Genomic DNA, 20610 nt, shown 5'->3' on the forward strand with positions numbered 1-20610 from the left:
GCCAATAAGGGCTTATGTGGTAGGCCAATATATAAGAGCTTATGTGGGGGGCCAATAAGGGCTTATGTGGGGGGCCAATAAGTGCCATTGGTCCTTCAAGACGAACATTTGACAAGTAATGATAATTCCACTATCATTATACTTTTAATGTGCTGGCTGCCATCAGTCAGTTTTAGTTTCAGACTAATGAGAACGTATTGCTTATTTTACTGTTCAATGAAATTAAATGGCACAAGGGACGGACCCCACAAAAAGACCACCCCCAAAAATGGGCGCACTCTACGCGCGCCCACACTTGTGCCCTTTTCTGGGGTTTGAGCCCTCAGTGCTCTCTGCACGGCCCTGTTCTTTGCCATGTAAGAAACAACTTTAGGGACCATTGGCCAGTATTGTAATTGCATCCATGAATCTTGTCCAGCAGGGAGCACAATACAGCAGTCATCAAGATAGGGAATTACAGGAATGTCTTCTTTTCCACACCTCTCAATTTTGTGGCGTAAACAACCTTCACAGGCAAGCATTGTGTTTCCATTGTTAGAGTAGATAGTTTAGGTATTCAAGTTATCTGATGAAAGGGGGAATTCTGTGGTGATTTGTACAGTGGGTAAATGGGTTTGTGTGGCACCAAAGCATGCACAAAGTGTAAACAGGCCTATGTGAAGTGAAGCTTACAGAACCCTTTGTTTTGTTGCAGTGCAATAATAATAATAATACAATTTAATTTATAAGGCGCCTTTCAGGGCACTCAAGGTCACCGTACAGCAAGTTAAAAACATTTGATACAAAACACATCCAATAACATTGGAGTGAGAGACCAATACATAATACATTATATTTCTAGTTTAGGAATTCAGCATACAGCTTAAAAGTGCAAATATAGAATAAGCTTTAGCTCCTAGACCACCTACATCAAAAGCAAACATAGTAGGAGTTTAAAGGTCAAGGCGAACCGGTATTGGCCAAGTTTACGTTTGTAACAATGCTATGCAGAACAACTAAGTACAAAGACTAAACCCATATCTAACTCAAAAAGCTTACTAAGCCAATCCAGGTGACGTGAAGTACAGCTAAATCTCAGAAGAAATGCATGTTACACACGGTGCTGCACATTGCAGAGACATGCCTGCCATAGTTTGGCCGGAATATTCCCCTTAATAGGCCAGCAGCACAACATGTCTGAACAGCACCACTGTTTTTCTCTCTCACCACTGAAGTATTCGTGCATCACATGGAATTCTTTCAACCAGTCACAGATAAAAATCCACATTATACATTGTACGATAAGTCCCACTTTTGGAATGTGACCAGCTGTGTTGTTGAGGCTGGCACAGTAGGTTGGGTCTATGTATGATGTGGGGTAGAGGTGGATGTTAGGTGCTGAAAGAGAGACACACTATATTTCCAGAATTAGGTCTCTGGCAAGTGACAGATAGTAAAAAATAAAATCAGACTTGTCTGAAGTGAGTGGTGCAACAGCGCCCCTGTTGGTACCCTAAACATAGGGACATACACAGACAGGGATGGACATAGGGACATTGCTGTTCCTTGGAGTGGTTGCACCACTCAATACATAATAATAATACCATCATTTTGTAAATATGAATTGGAATCTGCACCTCTGTCATGTTGTCTATTGTGTCTCCTGTTGGCTTTTATGGTGTACGGTATTCACCTTTTTGACAGGGTATTCCATATAGGTTATTTGCAGATTTGGAGATTTACTAGATCAGACCAACTTCGGTGCATAACACACTTTGTAGGGCCCGTATATAGGCATGTCTGCTGGATTGGCAGTTCTGGATCATATATGCCTAATATAGATGGACATATTGTTTGCATCCGACTGACTCGATGCCTGGCACTGCACTCTCTCGGGTCCTTGGTGACTCTGAAGTCGCTCGGTCGGACAGTTCTTGAGATACGTGAACAACAGACAGAACAGAGATTTCACACATTTATAGTCTAGGATTTGAAATCTGCAATTTTTTTAACCATATGTTACACATATGCTTGATTGACGACAACAACAACAACAACACATTAGCTGTATCTACAAAAGTTAGAAGTTATCTATTCCCCACAGTATCATCTGTGCGGAAGTGAACTACTAGTGGACTGTGAGTTGTCTACAGCCTGATCAATATTGTCATGTGAGGGTGTCACATACCGAAATTAGCCCATGCAACGCTTTGTGAACTTGTAGATCGTCACGTTGTACGATGGATGGTGTATAAATTAAAGGACAACTTCTCCCATTTTCAACCTATCGTCATGGTCCTCACTAATGCTCATTATAATATGGTATAATATATGGTATAATATGGTGAAGTCGTCCTTTAAGCATTAGTCCACTTCATGAGGTATATCATCCTGTCTTGGGAGTGAGAATAGATATGTGAACTTATGCTATGTTAGGAAACTGTGATCCACGAAGGACCAACTACCTCCCCCACATAGCAGGTCATTCTCATAATGTACTAAGCCTTAGAACAGTGCAGATTGCTGGCACGACAGTCCATCACAAGACTGTCCTGCGGACACAGTTTGCAGATCAAAATGTCATAAAGGGTTCTCTGCACAATTCACACATAAGGAGGCCTTTGTTGTGTTGTGGGTTACCCAACATCTTACTGCATTTAGGGCAGGTTGTCTAGATACACACTTTATGAAAGACCATTTGATTGTATAGTACTCCAGACACATTCTCTCATTGTTTCTGATATAGCAGCAGTGGCCTGCCTAATTGGTGGTGGAAAAGTCCCCGATTGCAAAACGTAAAAACACTGACATCTCTCATACTTTGGCTTTATCGTTCACTTCAATCAAACAAAACTAAGGCAATAATAGTATAGCAGATCTGCCTTTCATATTGTGTGGTGGTAACATTTCATTTGGACCTTTTCCCAGTGTATTAAATGATGGAAAAGTTGTTCTAAATATTCTGTAATTCTGAGTAATTGCAACTGTTTAAAAGAGAGAATTTCATTAAATAGGCTACTTACAAAATGTTATTGAACACTATATTTACAGTAGGACAAAATACATTTACGCTACTGCAAAGACAAAACGTAAGTGGTGGGGAAGCAGGACTTTATCCCTGGATAATTTTCTGTGCTTCCTTTGCACAGACTGTATGACGGAAGCATTTTAAAATTATGTGAGTCAACAGTCTGGCTCGAGAGACTATGTACAGTTTGTACACTATAACATTGTGTACGTAATCGAACAAGGCCACTGGAAAGTAATGTGTTACCCATAAATACTTATGTCAACATTTATCTTTGCCTTCCCTATACATACAGTGACTGTCTAGTCTACCCTTCAGCTTTCTTCCTGTCTTGTCTCTACAAAGACAATACAGAAAGGAATGGGCTGGGCATAATTATTTCTAAAGTTTGAAATATTCCAAATGATTATAGCACTCATCATCATGGCAATAATACACAAAATCAAAACGTTTCAACTAACAGAAAGGGAAGTGTTATCGGTCACTTCACCTAGACACGGTGCCAGCATAAACAGGCAGTTGATAACAGTCACACATGCCTATTTTTATCACTAAAGCAGAGGTTCAGTTCTTAAATGTGTGGTGCACTTGTTCATAGACCTTGTTACCAATAACATAGGACATGCATAAAATGTCAAATATAATACACATATTATAATGAATATAACAATAATAATGTTGTCCTTAGAATCAACTAAATTGGGAGAAAATGTAAGAAATTGGGGGGAAAAAGGTTGTGCTTGGTTATACCTATATCCTACAGGCACGTAAAACACCAGAAAATTCCCTAAAAGTGGCGACAAGATCAGTCTCTCACCTTCTCTCCCAAAATAAATGAGAAATGATGGTCAGAGGGCTTTATGTCACTGAAACACTATGCATTTTTATTGAACGCCTTTTATGATACAAAACAACTCCATAGAAATAACTTAAAGTACTGTATATATATGTACTGTATAGTATACTTTACTATTGATGGGATAACTTTAGTGACTAGGTCACTCTGCAGTCTGGACCATTGGTCATATAGCTGGATACCTTATACAGGTGTGTGTGAGTCTGCATGGGCAGACGTTAGCGGACAGCCGCTGACAGAAGAAGCTGTGTTTTACGTCATATCCGAGTTTTTAGACAGCTGGTGGATGGAAAAGAAGCTCCAACCCACGCGGCTGACTGCCGCGACGGACAGATTCCCGGAAACGCTCTCCTCCGCGGCAGTCAGCCGCGGGGGTGGAGCTTCTTTTCCATCCACCAGCTGTCTAAAAACTCAGATATGACGTAAAACACAGCTTCTTCTGTCGGCGGCTGTCCGCTAAAGTGTGCTTAGGCCCTGTGTGTGTGTGTATGTGTGTGATGGCAGCAGTGGGAGGGGCAGGTGGGGATATGGTCCAATCAGACACCATAATAACCCCATATGGCTTAACCCACTGACCAATCAGAGCTTGGCATTACAGGATGGAGGCTACCAACTGCCTAAAGGAAGAATACAGCTATAATACACCATCCCTGTCTCATGATAGTTCATCAGGTCCTATAGGTCTAACCTTTTTAATAACAATAATAAAAAAATGTATCAATGTAAACTCCTTTCATTGTCCATTGCACAAATATCCACAGTCCATTCACATGGCTACACAAACCTTCACATTGGCAAGCTAAATGAGAGCTGAAGGAGTGTCTGATACTTAGCTGGTGGTAGCTAGCTGGTGTTGGGGTTGGATTAAAATCTACAGTTGAGGCATCTTTATGATGAAAAGGTCCAGGGGTCTTGAGTTGTGCTTGAATCTTCAATAATCAGTTTAATCACCAACTTCTTCTCTATCCGGGTACGATCTTTTCAAAGGAACTGGAAGGAACAGTGAGGCTATATAGTAGAAACCAGCCCCTGTATATTATACCCTTAGTGGGAGATGCGATTGAGAGGAGAGTGAGATGGTGTATTGCATGTTGTCTCTTCTCACGTCTCCCACCATGGAAAGTGACACAGATGATAACCCCAATGATGTCACCGACAGATGCCCAACCCCCTCCCCACATTTCCTCTAGCATCCCAAATCAAGTTTCTACATAGGTGCTTATCCTACACAACACAAGGGGTATTTGCACCGATCGTGTGGTGACGGTGGTTGGTAATAGCCTCAGACCTCCAGGGGGCTCTGCGGCCCCTCTGCCCCCTGTGGGGGGTCAGGCTGCAGGCGGCAGATGGGCTTGTTGCACATCGGGCAGACACTTCGGATCTCCAGCCATTTCAGAAGACACCTAGGGAGTTGGAGACATTACATGTCAAATTGTCAATGGCATGTCATGAACCCCAAAACATGTGGGAACTGTTGCTTTGTGCACAGAAGACCATTATTTCCCCCTGGCGCTAGGTGAGAATAGAATAAATATGCAGCATTAATCGGGTGAGATGGCACACTCAAGGATTTAGCAGGATGCTTGGCAAACACAGTCCTATTTGGAGTGTTAATTTAACTCTGAAAAGTCTAAACATGGAACAGAAATGAGTAGTATTTACAAGTGCAACAAACAGCACAAGTGGCATATTTTGGCAACAAACATGGTCCTTATATGGCCTATTTACACAGTGCAGTGTGCGTCTATGGTGATAATTAGACATGTTTGCTGACATTTTGAGGAAACTAGAACCAAAAGCACTACTGTTCATGTTATACCTGAGCTGCAGGGCAAGAATGGGAGAGTGCTGAGTTAAACATGTTCATAGACAAACATGCAAGGTCACGTTAAGTGTTTGCGTGTCAAAGTATTTTGCCTGTCACTTGCCCCTGGGCGGCAAGTTGAATCGGTGTTTTTCCACAGCTTTTGTAACTACTGCATCAGCTGTTAACGCTCAAGTAAAAAAGAAAAGGGGAATTCCACCGAAAGACAGAATGCCTGTGACTCCTAAGCTTCAACAATTAAGTCAAGCGTTGCACTACCAAAGCTAAAAATATTTAGTGAGTCCATGTCACTTGAGTCCATGTCACACCGCATTCTCACTTCCTGATGCAAGATTGAATATCACAACAACATTTTTCCTCTTGAGCCTCAAGTCTGTTTTCAGAAAAGGTGATTGCTTGAATTGCAAATACTCAGCATAGCAATATAGCTGTTTATTTGCATGAACAGGAAATTGGTTTGGTGGACACATAGATGATTCCACAGGGAAGTTATTATTTTCTGATATTTATACATATATATTTTTGTAATATGGCGGACCCACTTATGCAACTACAATGAGGGAGCATATGCAGGTGCAGCAGAAAGGGATTGTGAAAAGACACATCGGCATGTTATTGAGGTTGTTGTCTGTTGGATCAGATCTGCAGTGTATTGATTGAAGGGAAGTATCGCTACCCACTACTATTCCACCGTCCTTATGTCAAGTTGTCAGTATGTGGTGGTTTTAAAGCTCAATCAAACCCTCCACAAGTCCACATGAGTCATTGCAGTAATCTTCCAATTAGGCAAGTTACAAGGGAGAGTCAACCTGGCATGCCTATTTTGGGCATCATTATAGCCAAACATCTTTAAAAAATCACACCCGTGTGAACTGAGTGGTGCAAGGTCTTAGCCTGATCAGCTGTGGTCTGACGTAATGTCAGTGACCATAGTAACCATGCTCATTCTTTTGAGGGACAGGTACACAAACACACACACGGGTACTAACAAAGCCAGTTGTTGGAGTGGTTAGCACCACTCAAAAATAACAGAACTACAACTCACAATGTGTCACAATGCAACACGTTGTGAGTTTGTAGATCTTCTATTTTAGAAATAATAATCATTTTAGAAATGTATATGAAAAATAGGACTAAAGTGGTGAATGCTATTTAATCAAATGAGAGTAAACAGAGCTCTTTCCATTGAATTCTTTTGTCCTCTGAGAAATACATGCAGTAGAAAATAGGAGAGGGACAAACTGTTGGAGAGACAGGGGGAGATCGAGGTACTAACTAGATTCGATCATGACTGGCAAGCATAAACATCTGCTTCTCTTGAAAGCTTAATTTATACATTGTCCGTTATTTTCATGCAACAAAAATACAAAATACAGGAAGGAAGGAATGTCATACGGCATACATGAATTTGTCAGCGTCTGTGACCTCCAAACAAGGTAAACTTACTTCTTGTGAAATGCATGTGAGCACGGACAAACTCCAAGCTCGTCCCTGCTGCGGAACTCTTCTAAACACACGGCACATGTTTGCTGTAGCACAGAGAAAATACATTTTGAAATATCTCACCATAACGCACAACTTATTCAATATCAATTTGCTATTTCAAAAATAGCAGACCTACAAGCTCGTACAGACCTATGAGCTTGTAGATCTGCTATTTTTCAATAGCTAAATTATAACATAATGTTTAAAACACCAAAAGGGGTTCCTGCCCAAAATGGGTTAATAAGATATAATTACTATTTGATTGGTTGGTTGTTTGTTTGCTAGCAGAGCTACATGTCTTTTCAGAGAAATTCTATTTACGACTATTTTATTTAAATGTTACTTTATTTAATTTGACTATTTATTATTATTAAATACTACTAGAAGAATATTGCTAAGCTCCCAGTACGCTTGGGAATGCAAAGTATTTTCGTCATTTAGTCACTATAATTTCCATTGACCAAGCAAGAAAAACAACAGTTATAAAGATGGTTTCCTGGTGAACACAACATCTTTCCTCTCACTACATCACCATACCCACAAAGAAGCACAGCCTTAGGGGACGTGATACATGAGTAAAATGATGATGCAATATAAATTGACAACCTCACCCATAATTATAAAGAACAATTATGACACGTTCCTGCTTATGTTTATGCACACTGATCCATGAGTGAAACAATGTTGTTCACATGTTTATTGTTCGGCAACAATTTCATTGTTATTGTCGTTGCTTTTGGTCAATTCATACACAGTAAAATGCTCTGTGTTAATTTAACTCCAAAGAGTGAGGAGATTTGACTGTGTATGCCCCATAAAGGATCCACTGTTCATCTCAAACTTACACAAAATCACAACTTACCCCAAGAAGGCTCAGTTTCTTCCCAGCACCTTTCAAAACCACCTGATGACAAAAAAATGTATTTGAATATGCATACATTTCTGAATTGCATACTTGCAAAGAGTAACAGTAGATATAAACAGGCAATGTTGCTTCTATATTACCTCATTATAGCCATACTGTTCTCTTGAACTTTGTCGTCTCAGTCTGTGGAATATGAAACAAACAGTTATTAGTGTATGTATAACATGCATACATCCATATATTATATACTATATATTCAAATCGCTGGTTGGTACCATATCTGTCTTTATTCAAGCGTGTCTTATCATGCCACGTGTCAACTGTGAGAGGAGTCATGAGTGTTGTTCATCCTGGAATTTACACCCATACCAAGCTCAAGTATCAGCCTGCATTTCTATAAGTGTCAAGAATGGGTTATTATGGATAACATTAGCATAATGGGCCTAAGCAGTACGTACAAGTAGAAAACAGTGAGCACTGCGAGGGATTGGTCGTCTGTGAAAGCGTTCTTGACAGCTTGATGTACTACGTTATTGTGGATCCCACAAGAAAATCCAAATATTTGCCTGTGTAGGTTTTTAAACGCAAGAATCTGTCTCAGTGGCTTCTATGTGCACTTGTCGGTTTGGCACATTATTGTGTAAACCACCATATTTTATGTGCAGGTCTTGTCGTGGGACAATTGTGTGGAATTAATCCACACAAAGGCATCTGGAGATGAAAAGCCAGCATCTTACTGTACACCTGCAACTGAAATATTTTACTCTGTAATTGTGAATGTGTTCACCTCCAAACATAAATTGACTACACTGTAAAGATATTTTTAATGTATGCGTTTGAAACTCTGAGAGTGTGCAAATGTAACCAATAGGGGTCCATTCGGTTGTTTTTGTACACATAAACACTGAGGATTCTACAGTGTACTACTGCTCTTCATTCCAGTTTTCCCACAACATTGGCTGTGAATTCAAACAAGTGATTGTCCAGGTATATGTACTCAAGTACTGTACTTTTTATTGCATAATGAGTACTTTTACCTTTGATGTATATTTTGTTGCCAATACTTCTGTACTTTTACTCAAGTACATTTTGATTACCGGACTTTTACTTGTAACAGAGCGTTTCTACATTGCCGTATTGATACTTTTACTTAAGTAAAACATGTGAGTATTGTTTCCACCGCTGTCTGTCATCTCTACACACAACAGCGCTTCCTACCTGAACAGGTAGCAGCAGAAGATCAGGCTGAGCATGGAGATGAAGAGGCCGATGCCCAGTATGATGACGTAAACGTTGAGGGGCAGGTGGTACATCTCTTCAGATGACATTTTGCAATGGGGACCTGAGTTCTGTAGTCCAAAACCACACAAACACCCTGCGAGGAAAGACAACACATCCATCACATACTAGAGAGACAGAAGTAAACAGCATCACCCCTTCATTTGATGGATAGATGTTGCATTCGTCAATGAGCCTGTATGCATCTTGCTCTGGCATGTACAATACGTTGTTCTTGTATTATGGTAATAATAAAGCATGTTGAAAAAACATCAGAGACGCTATGGGCATCGGTTTTGGCCGATAATTGCAACACGTATTTTTAAACTACTGTATTAAACTATTAAGAACTGTCAGCCAATTGTTTAACATGACAAGAATCTAAAAGCCTTGCAAGCAGCCCCCAGAGTCTGCTTCTCTTTAGACCAAACACCAATTGGTCGGAGGGTTGTCCCAAAAATCTGGTTCACCTGCAGGTTCACCTTGGAATCTTCCTGCTAGATTATGAGATATATATTTTGGCCTGAGTGTTGTGCTAGAGAATGGACTTCTTCATAGTTAGTATTCATCTTCCAGGGAATATTGCTTTGCGTCATGGCTATACTATATTTTGAGATAGCATGTTGTGCAGGACAGGTTGAAATAGGAAAAAAAACATGGATAAGTAGGCTTAAACTTTATAATGGCTAAAGACAAATAAATATTGCATGGCACTGAAGTAGAAATAGCTACATTTTTGTATAGTCACTATTGCAGTGTAACTAAACTACATGCTATGTTAATTTTCACAATCAGAAATGTTATTACACAAGTAATAGAGGTACATTGAGATAGTAAGCAAGATGCTGTGTTTAAATAGACTATGAACAAAGGGATGATATTAAAAGACAAACGGCTTTACAACTTGTCTGAAAACAGGCCATAAAAACCCAGAGGTAGAAATAAATAAGCTGAAGTTAGCATGAACATTTGGAGGTTGAAAGTAGAGGCCAAATGGCTTTACAAAGTGCCAGAAAATAAGTGTGAGATGTGTGCTATCATGTCTGAGCTTAAATACCGAGCCGGGGGAATCCACTGGCGTATGTTTCTGAACCAGTTCCACAACCTGCAGAGCGCTTTGCCATCATACAAAGAACAAGGCGCTCATGAATACAACCTACTGTTCGTTGGTAATGAAAACTGTTAGGCATTTGAATCTATGACTGTGTTTCATGTATTAGCCACAAGTGGACAAAGATAGGATAGCTTATGTCTGAGGAATGTGGTGTTTTCAAATGCACTGGAAATTGTCACGTCAAAAGAGAATTTGTGTGCTCGTAGACAAAGTAGCCCTACTCTACATAAAAATGCGGTTTTAGCCATTTAAAAATCATGAATGGGACTCGAAACCATCAAGTGATGTAAGCACATTTCTTTACGGCATACTTGGTGCGTTGCCAGATGGGCCAAGACAATTCAAATGTGAATTTATATGGAGAATTTGAATGAATCCCTGAATGTGTGCCATACAGTAGCTCAAAGTTTTATCGCCTAATTAGACTCCCCCATTCTGTCTTTGTATACTGTGCATAGTGCATCTGGAAAGACTCTTTTGTCCAAATACCAACATAACAATGTAGAGCGGTTTCTAGCAGTGTGTGACCTTTTCACACTGAGATGGATATGGAGATATGAGCACATGCGGTGCTGGGCTACTGTGCACATGTATATCAGCTTTCTGTTTTGGTGTGTTGGAGTGTGTGTGTGTGTGTGTGTGTGTGTGTGTGTGTGTGTGTGTGTGTGTGTGTGTGTGTGTGTGTGTGTGTGTGTGTGTGTGTGTGTGTGTGTGTGCGTGCGTGCGTGCGTGTGTGCGTCAGAACTAGGAACAGAAGGAGAAGGACAGACAAGATATATAGTCATCAGGTTTTTTTCTTGTCTTCAGAATAAATATTATATTCTACCTTTTCCAATACTAAGTTAGTGATATGTTTCTGCACCGAGGACTGTGTCATGCATTAGAGGCCAAACACATCATCTAACCTACTATAAAGTTAACTTGTGGTGGATAGGCAGTCGATGTTAGTCAACGATTTCAGCTTGTAGCTCTTTCTGATCTGAGCTGGAGAGATGGGGAGACACCAAGAAACACTATATATTGTGGAAATGATTATTATCACAATATAGAGCTTTAACTTTTAAACAAAAAAACGTACACACCCTTTAAATATAAACTCAGCAGGCACTAAGGCGTTCTGGCTTTCACCTATCAATCCCCTATTCCAATCAAGGAAGCTGTAATTGTTTATTGCTTTAAATTTAAGTACAAAACCCACATTCACCATATCAGCCAAACAAATAGCTTTGTTGCAGTGGGTTAGGATAGCCGTTTAACTAGCACTAGTTGAGAGTTTGACTAGACGCCCTTGTACACCCCCTGTAAAGTCAGGTCTTATCTAAAGTTCAGTCAACAATAATGATACTCAACGCAACAAGTTGCAACTGTAACCACAAGTTGCACCAGAGACCTGCAACGACCTGCAACCGGTCAATTCAGACCTCTGCAACTGGTTGCAAGTTGCAACTCGCTGTGTTGTGAATCATTGGTGTGGTGTGGTGTCCCCCGTCTGTATGAGTGAATTGTGAGTGTGTCATGTCTGTGTGAGTGACGTTTTTTACATGGAATCTAGGCCATGTGGAACCCTACGTCCCCAGGCTGCATCTTGCTCCTACTTATGGTCCTGTAGTTCCCTTCCTGCACTAGACAGCACCATATTTTACAGCAGAGTTTCCCAACCATTTGAAGTCACAGACCATTTTTATGGGTTGCATGACTACTGACCCACTGAACCTGTTGTTCCCTTCCAGTCTTGGCCATGGCTGTGTCCTCTCCTCAACTGACCTGCATCAGACAGCAACATGTTTCATGGCTTGTCTTGTTGTGAGCCTTATTGACCATTGCTTTCTCACATTGTGACTGTGTTATATTTATAATCAGTATGTGACTGAATTGTGTATGAGTACTTTGAGTAGTAAGTTAGTTATAATTTGAAACTATTAACCTCACCAGTTGAGCCCTATTCAAAACTGTTAGCAGATATGCAACCTCACAACATCACCTATCGCAACACGTTAAGTAGATAAATGTTTTTATATTTTCCATACAATAAAGTCTTGTATATAACATACGTGTGTGTGTGTGTGTGTGTGTGTGTGTGTGTGTGTGTGTGTGTGTGTGTGTGATCCTTCAGGTTTCAACAATGTATTTTCCTGTCAAGGATTTTTCTTTATTATTTGTTTCCTTTGTTAAAATGTGGGCCTGTAAAGCCCTTTGAGACTCTCACTCTAATTTTGAGTTGAGTTCACTACAACTGAAGTGTTACCCAACTATCTCCCTGAGAGGCCTGATCTAAAGCTAAACTGTTCCCTTATCCCTGTTCTCCCCAGAAGAGGATTACACCAGGAATCTTAAAAAAAACACATGATCTCACAGAAACACTTTTCCACCATTTCAAGTCACTTGTATGTGAACATTTACAACTGTCCTTGCGTCACCCAGGAATGTGTTCCACTTGCTCCTTGGCCCAGGAACGCCTGCCAAAGTGTGTTTCTCTTTTGTGCTGGACAACAACAGAGGAACAGGCCAGGGGGACTTTTAATTCCTCAAACTAAGACTGCTGAGGCAGAAATCAGTGGGCTACTTTTAGTTTCCCTCTGAGGTCAAGTGCCACTGCTACTCTTGTCCTCTGACATAGTCTGCACTAGCTGGGTCAAAGGCTATGCCTGTTGAGCCTAGGATAGGTCATGGCTGTCACTGCACATTGGGGTGCTGGGCTGGGGAAGTGGGGGTAGATGAGGTCAGGTGTGTTGTGTGTGTGTGTGTGTGTGAGAGTGCGTGCGTGCGTGCGTGTGTGTGTGTGTGTGTGTGTTTGTGGGGGGGGAGTTGGTTGGGTGAGGGAAGGTGAGGTAGTCTACTGTATCTGTAATCTTAGCAGGATGCTAGTAAATCATTGATAGTGCAGAGAGCTAAAAGTGCTAAAAGGTATAGGCCACTCAGCGAGTGAACAAATGCTGCTGTCCACCAGAGAGGACCGTTTTAGAACCAAGTGGTGCTGAAGGGGCATGAAGATTCTGTTGCACAAACTGCCGACCATAATAACAGCCAGGATTCTTATAGTCCATCAAATATAGCCAGCCTATGTCTTCTGTTGTCAATGCAGTTGTATGTTTGGTTGGTTGACTTAATGATTCTGTTTTTGTACTAGTTTCGTCTGATGTTTTGGAGGCCTACTGTAAAAACATTCCACTGCGTTCCATTAACCTCACTTTGTTATCACAGTGATAATGGGATGTGTATTATTTTGTTAATTTACATTTATTACAATGTCCATATCATCTCAATGTTTACTTTCATTATTTGGATCTGGGATGCTATACCTACCACTACACCACTGCACGGGGTGCATGAAACCAGCGACCGATGAGCCAGGCAGTCCCAGACCTTTCGGACAACCAACCGTCTCCCCCTGACCTTTGATGTCACGTTCGCCTCACTCGCCTGGATCCTAAAACTGTTTCCGTGGATGTCTTTTCCGGAGACAAAGATGTTACCAAAAATCCCTGCTCGGTCAGTTAGAGCCAGCCAGAGTCAATAGGCTCTCCTTTTCGGGTTCTGTCATAAGAAAGGGATATCCTATTATATTTCAGCTACTGGTAGTTGGTAGATATGCCTATAGGCTATAGTATAGATTGATCATATAGAGGGCAAAATTTGTGAGTTTTGAGTTATGTAGATTAGAAGATCTACAATTCCTCAAAGAGACTACACTGATCATTTACTCTGCAGACGATTTGGGCGAATAAAGATGCTACTGATGTTTAAGCAAAAAAGAAAAGCTCCTGACAGGTCCGAGCATTGATTCAGAGTCATGCTGCAAAACAACAGTGTGGGTGTCAGTCAGAGGAGGGGGAGCAACATAAAAAAAATGAATGTCCCTTCTTCCCCTCATAACAAAGACATAATTATCCATATGGTGATGAGCCGGTGATCTTTGAGGAGAACACGTCAATGTCATTGACAATCATCCAAAAAGCAAAGCTGAATAAAGTCTCTCTCTTTTTCTTTTTTTTTCTTGCTTGCTTGCTTTGTCTCCCTTCAAAACATTGTCACAAGGCTCCCCTACCCTCCTGTTCCCCCCCTCGCCTTGCTTTGTCTCTCCCTTAATTTCTTCTCAGTCTACTCGTCCTTTAAATTCTTTCCTCTTGTTGGATCTTCCACGATGGTTTCCTCCCAGAGCTGGTGAAATCCTGCCTTGTGGCCAATTAGGGAGAAACAAAGAAATGATACGGATGGATTCCCCAGGCAGGCAGCGGTGTTTCCAGCCAGTCAGACTGCCGATGTCCTCCTCTCTCCTCTGCCCACCCCCACCATCTGCTCCAGCTGTAAACCCTGATTTGTTTTCTAACAAATAGTACAACGACTGGGAATATCAAATATAATTCAGAGGACCAGGCAAGCCTTCTCCAATCTCCTCCGTGTCCACGTTCACCCAGTCCCCACCTCTTGTCTTCCGTTGCCTTTCTGTTATCTCTCCTCCTCCTAATGGTTCCCGACCGCCGAGCACTTCTCTGGCTCTCTCAGTTTGTAAACAGATCCGAGCTCATGTGATTCGCTGCCTGCATCACAGCTCTGCTGTCTCCCGCCCCCTCCTTCCTCCCCACTTCTCTCACCTCCCCCCAATTCCAGCTGCAGGCTATGAAGTACTGTAGAGGAGAGCAGATGGCACACAGACAAGGTGACAGGAAGAGACAGGCAGGCAGGCAGGCAGGCAGGCAGGCAGGCAGGCAGGCAGGCAGGCAGGCAGGCAGGCAGACAGGCAGACAGGCAGACAGACAGACAGACAGACAGACAGACATACAGATATACAGACAGACAGACAGACAGACAGGGTGCAGGAGCACAGCAAAGCAAGCACATCATACATACACAACTACATCATCATGGCCATGAAAGGAAGGAAGTTGCATCCCAATGGGCGAGAGATAGTGTGTGTGTGTGTGTGTGTGTGTGTGCGTGCGTGCGTGCGTGCGTGCGTGCGTGAGAGAGAGAGAGAGAGAGAGAGAAGCAGTTGCAGTATATCCTGACTGCCTGTGTGTTTACATATTGTTTAATTCTGCTAGCTGTCTTTCTGTCTCCTTGCCAAGGTCTATTTATAGAGCGGAATCGGAACAGACCAAAAGCAACAAACAGGTGAGAGAGTGAAGGCAGAGGGAGATGTCGACTGTATACTCCAACATGAGGGAGGATGATATGACAGATGACAAGCCAGTCACACACAGCAGAGACAGATATAAGCTAGTTAAACAACATGAGTAAACATGAGATGAGATGAAGTCTGCCTGCGGGGAAATGATTGTCTCTGTCTGGGTGGTAAAGCCTTTGACCTTTGCCCTTAGTGTCTGCTTGTACGTTTGCAATGAGTTACTAAAGAAATTAAGTTTAGTCTACTGTTGTTGCACTTGCATGTTGCTTTGTGTAACATCATGCATCAGCATCTAAAATGAAAATGTGTAGCTATTATAGATTATATATATGTTGAATTTTCTCACATACAAAGTACAGCAACAGCATCCAGGTACTGAGTCCTGACCCAGTGACCCAAGTCACCCAACCCATGGAAATACTGTGCGCGCACCTATACGTGATGCAAGCAAGCACACGTTCTCTCACTCTCACACGCGCGAGCTCGCGCGCGCGCACACACACACACACACACACACACACACACACACACACACACACACACACACACACACACACACACACACACACACACACACACACACACACACACACACACACACACACACACACACACACACACACACAGTAAACACAAGTTACACCCTAGTAAAAAAAAGGGGAAAGGTTTATTGTGTGAACATTTTCAAAACATTGATCTTTTGATATTTCTTACAACAGTATTTTCAACTTTTATGTCAAGAAAGAATGTGGAATTGTAATTAAATTAATATCAGATATATACAACACAGTGGATCGCATATATATGTAAACTCAGGTAGCTAAACTGTGCGTTAAATATTATATTTCCTCAGTATTAGCTGTGTTGGGTCCTGCTCATTCTATTTTATTCAAGCTACAAAAAGTATACTCTGAAAGAATAATGTTTGTTAAAGAAAGAAAAGAAAACGTTTAAAACAGTAAATACAACAGAAACATATACTCAAAGCTCTCATACTAAATATTTACATGACATTTTCTGAGGATGTCTGACAAACTTGAGGACATTTTCTTACACATCACACTCAGTCAATTGTCAGAAGAACCTATAGAAACCTTGCTGCAGCTACACCTGCTGGCTGATATATAGAAGTGCAGGATGGTCATTGACCATAAGCAAAAATAACAGAGAAACAAAAAATAGACGTGAATTACTATTACTATAATATTGTTTTCCCCATTCTTCTGGTAAGAGTCAATAGATAATGATGTGATAAACCAAGGTTTACAGTTGTTTGTAACTACGGTAAGTTAACTAGGTTTGTAATCATTAAGCATCAGTCCTGCTTCACATGTTGATTGATGGTGTTACACCTCCTGATTTAAGATACATGCAACAAACTATATGGTTAGTTGTATGACAGTTCATGAAAAATAACTCAAGCTTGTAAATCAGTTATTTTAGCTGCTGTTGAAATTTAGAATACCTTTTTTTTTTTTACATACTTTTTTTTAAATGAGTTATTTAAATGGTGATCAAACATAAATAACATAAACAACAGTCTGGCACATTTCCCAAAAGTACATTTATTTCAGTCTGACCATAAACAAGAATAAAACATTCCAGTGGTGATAATTAAAAAAAAAAAAATCATAATTTGTATTCTAATGTAATGTGTTCTACAGGTGCTACTGTATGGACCAGGTTCAGACAAAGTGCTGTCAATACAGGGGAATCATAAGCAGAGGCATGCATTTCCTTAGCTCTGGTCCATAGCATTAGAAGGAGGAGAACTCCTTCTATATGGACCCAGAGCTATAGGATTTTCCCCCATCCCCCCTGGAGACATGTAACGAGACATGTCACTGTGTCTTATTCAATTAACAGTTTCAGCAGCAGTGAGATTGTCAATGACACTGAATATCACATGAAATTATCACACTGGCTCCCACACTATGGAATATTCTCCCCATTGTATTCAGAAATAAAGACGCATTCCCAATTTTATTCCGATCTTTATTCTTGCACTTCTAAGTTATTTTGTTTGTTATTTTTACTACAAAGACAATATCAAACCTTACATTTCAGAAATAGAAATATCTAACTACTATATGTTTACCTACTAGGAGACTAGAGTTCAGTGGCCTTGTGGTTAGAGTGTCCGCCCTGAAACTGGGAGGTCGGGGTTCGATCCCCGGCCGGGTCATACCAGACAGACAGACAGACTGTAAAAAATGGGACCCAATGCCTCCCTGCTTGACACTCAGCATCAAAGGGAATGGATTGGGGGTCAAATCTACTAATCAAATGATTCCCGAGCACGGCGCACGCTGCGGCTCACCGCTCCAAGAGATGGGTCAAATGCGGAGAACAAATTTCACTGCGGTAACGTGTGTGACAAATCGTATGACTTTGACTTTGAGTTCTTCAGACAGGAGTCTCAGCACTGGACAGGAACCAAGGAATCCATCCCTTCAAACATTGGTTCTATACCAATGCTTTTAATTCTCAAACTTTGACATTTCAAGGTCTCCCCTTAACTCTGACAGTAACATTTGAGTTACAGACTTGTAAGGGTCAATGTAGACCCCCCTAAAAGGAACCGAGAGAGCCATTGGAATGAACGTTGAGAGTGTTGTTGTCTGCTGACTGTCAGCTGAAGACATCCAACTCATTGTCCATGGCCTCTATGTTGTTCTCTAGGTTGTACTGGGCCCACTTGTTCAGCCTGCTGTACAGGGGGAATCCGTTCTTCTCCCTGTAGAGGTAGACACCGGTCACACGGTTCCAGTCGGTGCTGGAGATGGCATGGACATTCTGCTGCTGCTCGGCAAACAATTCCATCTCCTCCTTCTCCAGCGCCACAAAGCCGTAAAAGCTTTTCACATTCTCGGCGGCCATGAGGCGGGCGTGCACTGCACCCGTGCGCTCAAAGAGGTCTTTCTCGCTGGAGCGAAACTGGGACCAGTAGTGTTCTTGCTGGTAGCCCAGTGGAGAGCAGCAGCGGTTGGCACACATTGACAGGAACACCATCAAAGATATTACTGCCACCATCAGCCAACCTATCAGCTGGAAAGAACAGAAGTTGATATTAAGGATACTGAATACTGATTTAAACCATTCAACATGATCAGGCAAGATTAAGCCAGAGACACATGATGGTGGAATAAAATGATGTATGCCAGGCAATGTTCACCATCATTTGGCATTCAAAATGCTAATGTATTATAATGTACTATGTGCTGTGAATACTGTCTATCCCGGGTGCTGCATGTGTTTGACCATGCATGCAATGGAGCGAGACAGGACCCTAACCCACAGGGGACCAGGCTTTCCATGTTTTTTTGTGTGCCTCATAACTGTATGAACTCCTCTGTACGTCATACTGTATTCAGATGATGATGTATGATGATAAGAGCGCTCCTCACTTTACGTTTTACTTTTTTGAGCCCAAAATAGGGATGCCATGATTAATGTGGTTAACCATAGGAAATAATACCACTCCACTACCTGAGATTCATACTTCAGTCGTCGATCAACTTCAGGCCAAAAACCCTCAAGCTCTTTTATGACACTTCCTTTGCAGGGGAATTTGGCCAGAACCTCTGGTGAACTCTGGTTGGGTGGAAAGCCCTCTATGTCCACAAGGTCAATAAACTCACTGAGGGCACATGTGTAGGCCTCACCCCGCAGCAGGGAGATGACCACCCATGTCACCGGGGCCACCACGGCCCGGCCAATGATCGTCCCCTTCAGAGCGAAGGCTGCAGCCCCTGACAGCTTCCGGCACGTTCTGAGTCTGAACTCGGACACCAGGTCCCATGTGCTCTTGTTCATCATGATGCCTATGAGGAACAGTGCCATCGCAGGGATGCCAATGGCTGCCAGACCATAGCGGTAGTTCCTCCCTGAGGAACAGGGGCAGTGGAAGGCGAACACGTTGTACACGGTCTGGCTGGCCACGGTGCCCAGTGCGATGAGACCGTTGAAAATCATCACATCTTTGCTCTTGAAGAACAGGGACATGAACTTGAAGTTCTCTGTGACGAGGGCAAAGGCAGCCATCTTCTTGGATTTTGAAGATCAACGACGAGGGAGTTGTGAGGTTTTCCCTCTGGGTTTGTATACAGCAGTCAGGCTACAGAGAGAGATAGGGGGGGGGGGGGGGGGGTACTTTAAATTACAGATTAGTTGCAGAAATTAGTATTCTAAACACTACACTACACATGTGTAAATGTGTAGTGACTGGCCATGAATGAATGGATTCTGTTTTCTTGCAGATGCTTTGCAGTTTGTTCGAGTTAGAACATGCTTTCACTGTTGACTAAAAAAGTACAAAAAAAGCATGAAGGCATTCGACACCGAGTTTGACCCATATAGAAACGAAGCATGCAACTTACGGAAAAGAAAACAAGCAATGAAGTCGTTTCAACTTACACTCCAGCACAGCTCTGAGGTAGGTCATTATGACGCTCCGTTCTTCAAACAGAACCACAGAAAACCAAAATCCGTGAGCTTAAGTTTAGCTATTTGGGGAGGGGGAAATGAGACCCCAGGAAGAATAGCCACGCTTTTGCAAGTGCTAATGGGGATCCATAATAAAGTAAAGTAAAGAAGAGATTTCCAAATTCTAATATATAAACTCTGTGGATATACCTAGGTTAGAAATGAGTTCCCTCTTTGCGTGTGTCTCCGTTTGAATGTGTCTGTGTAGTCTGAGAAACTGGGCACCAGCGATGAGTCACATTCAGGAACTGCAGTTCAGTTTCCTCCCTTATGGAAAAAAAACTCTTGGTTTTTAAATGGAAACATGTGTTGACGATCACATAGCAATATGGCTGCCACTAAACTCACAGCAAATGAGTAGATGAAAAACGAATGGATGGAAAGAATGGATGCAGTATGAGTAAATATGCTCATATTACATTTCCGGGCATTTCATCCAAAATGACAGAGCATGACACTTCCAATGGTTTATAGCGGGATCAAACATTTTGGTTACAGGACAGATTTATAATATACCAATGCCAGATTTGTGGGTCCAATAATGCCAATACCAATTTAAAAAAAGTGCAA

General features: G+C 41.7%; 2 protein-coding genes across 2 annotated transcripts; both read right to left on the bottom strand.

The window, feature by feature from the left end:
- Positions 1–3880: 3880 nt before the first annotated feature.
- LOC306930897 (RING finger protein 122) lies at positions 3881–14870 on the bottom strand. The gene is made up of 6 exons (XM_079511997.1): positions 13734–14870; positions 9257–9413; positions 8179–8221; positions 8036–8077; positions 7135–7217; positions 3881–5266 (listed from the first exon to the last, which is right to left on the bottom strand). The coding sequence occupies exons 1-6, from the start codon at positions 13756–13758 to the stop codon at positions 5146–5148; spliced, it is 471 nt and encodes a 156-aa protein (XP_079368123.1). The 5' UTR covers positions 13759–14870; the 3' UTR covers positions 3881–5145.
- Positions 14871–17267: 2397 nt separating this feature from the next.
- Positions 17268–20084, bottom strand: calhm2.1 (calcium homeostasis modulator family member 2, tandem duplicate 1). Its single transcript, XM_079512510.1, has 4 exons — positions 19972–20084; positions 19045–19672; positions 17952–18603; positions 17268–17664 (listed from the first exon to the last, which is right to left on the bottom strand). Exons 2-3 carry the CDS (start codon positions 19597–19599, stop codon positions 18187–18189), a joined length of 972 nt encoding a protein of 323 aa, XP_079368636.1. The 5' UTR covers positions 19600–19672; positions 19972–20084; the 3' UTR covers positions 17268–17664; positions 17952–18186.
- Between the last annotated feature and the right edge of the window lie 526 nt (positions 20085–20610).

The sequence above is a fragment of the Electrona antarctica genome, assembly GCF_951216825.1.
Source record: "Electrona antarctica genome assembly, chromosome: 10".
NCBI lineage: Eukaryota > Metazoa > Chordata > Actinopteri > Myctophiformes > Myctophidae > Electrona > Electrona antarctica.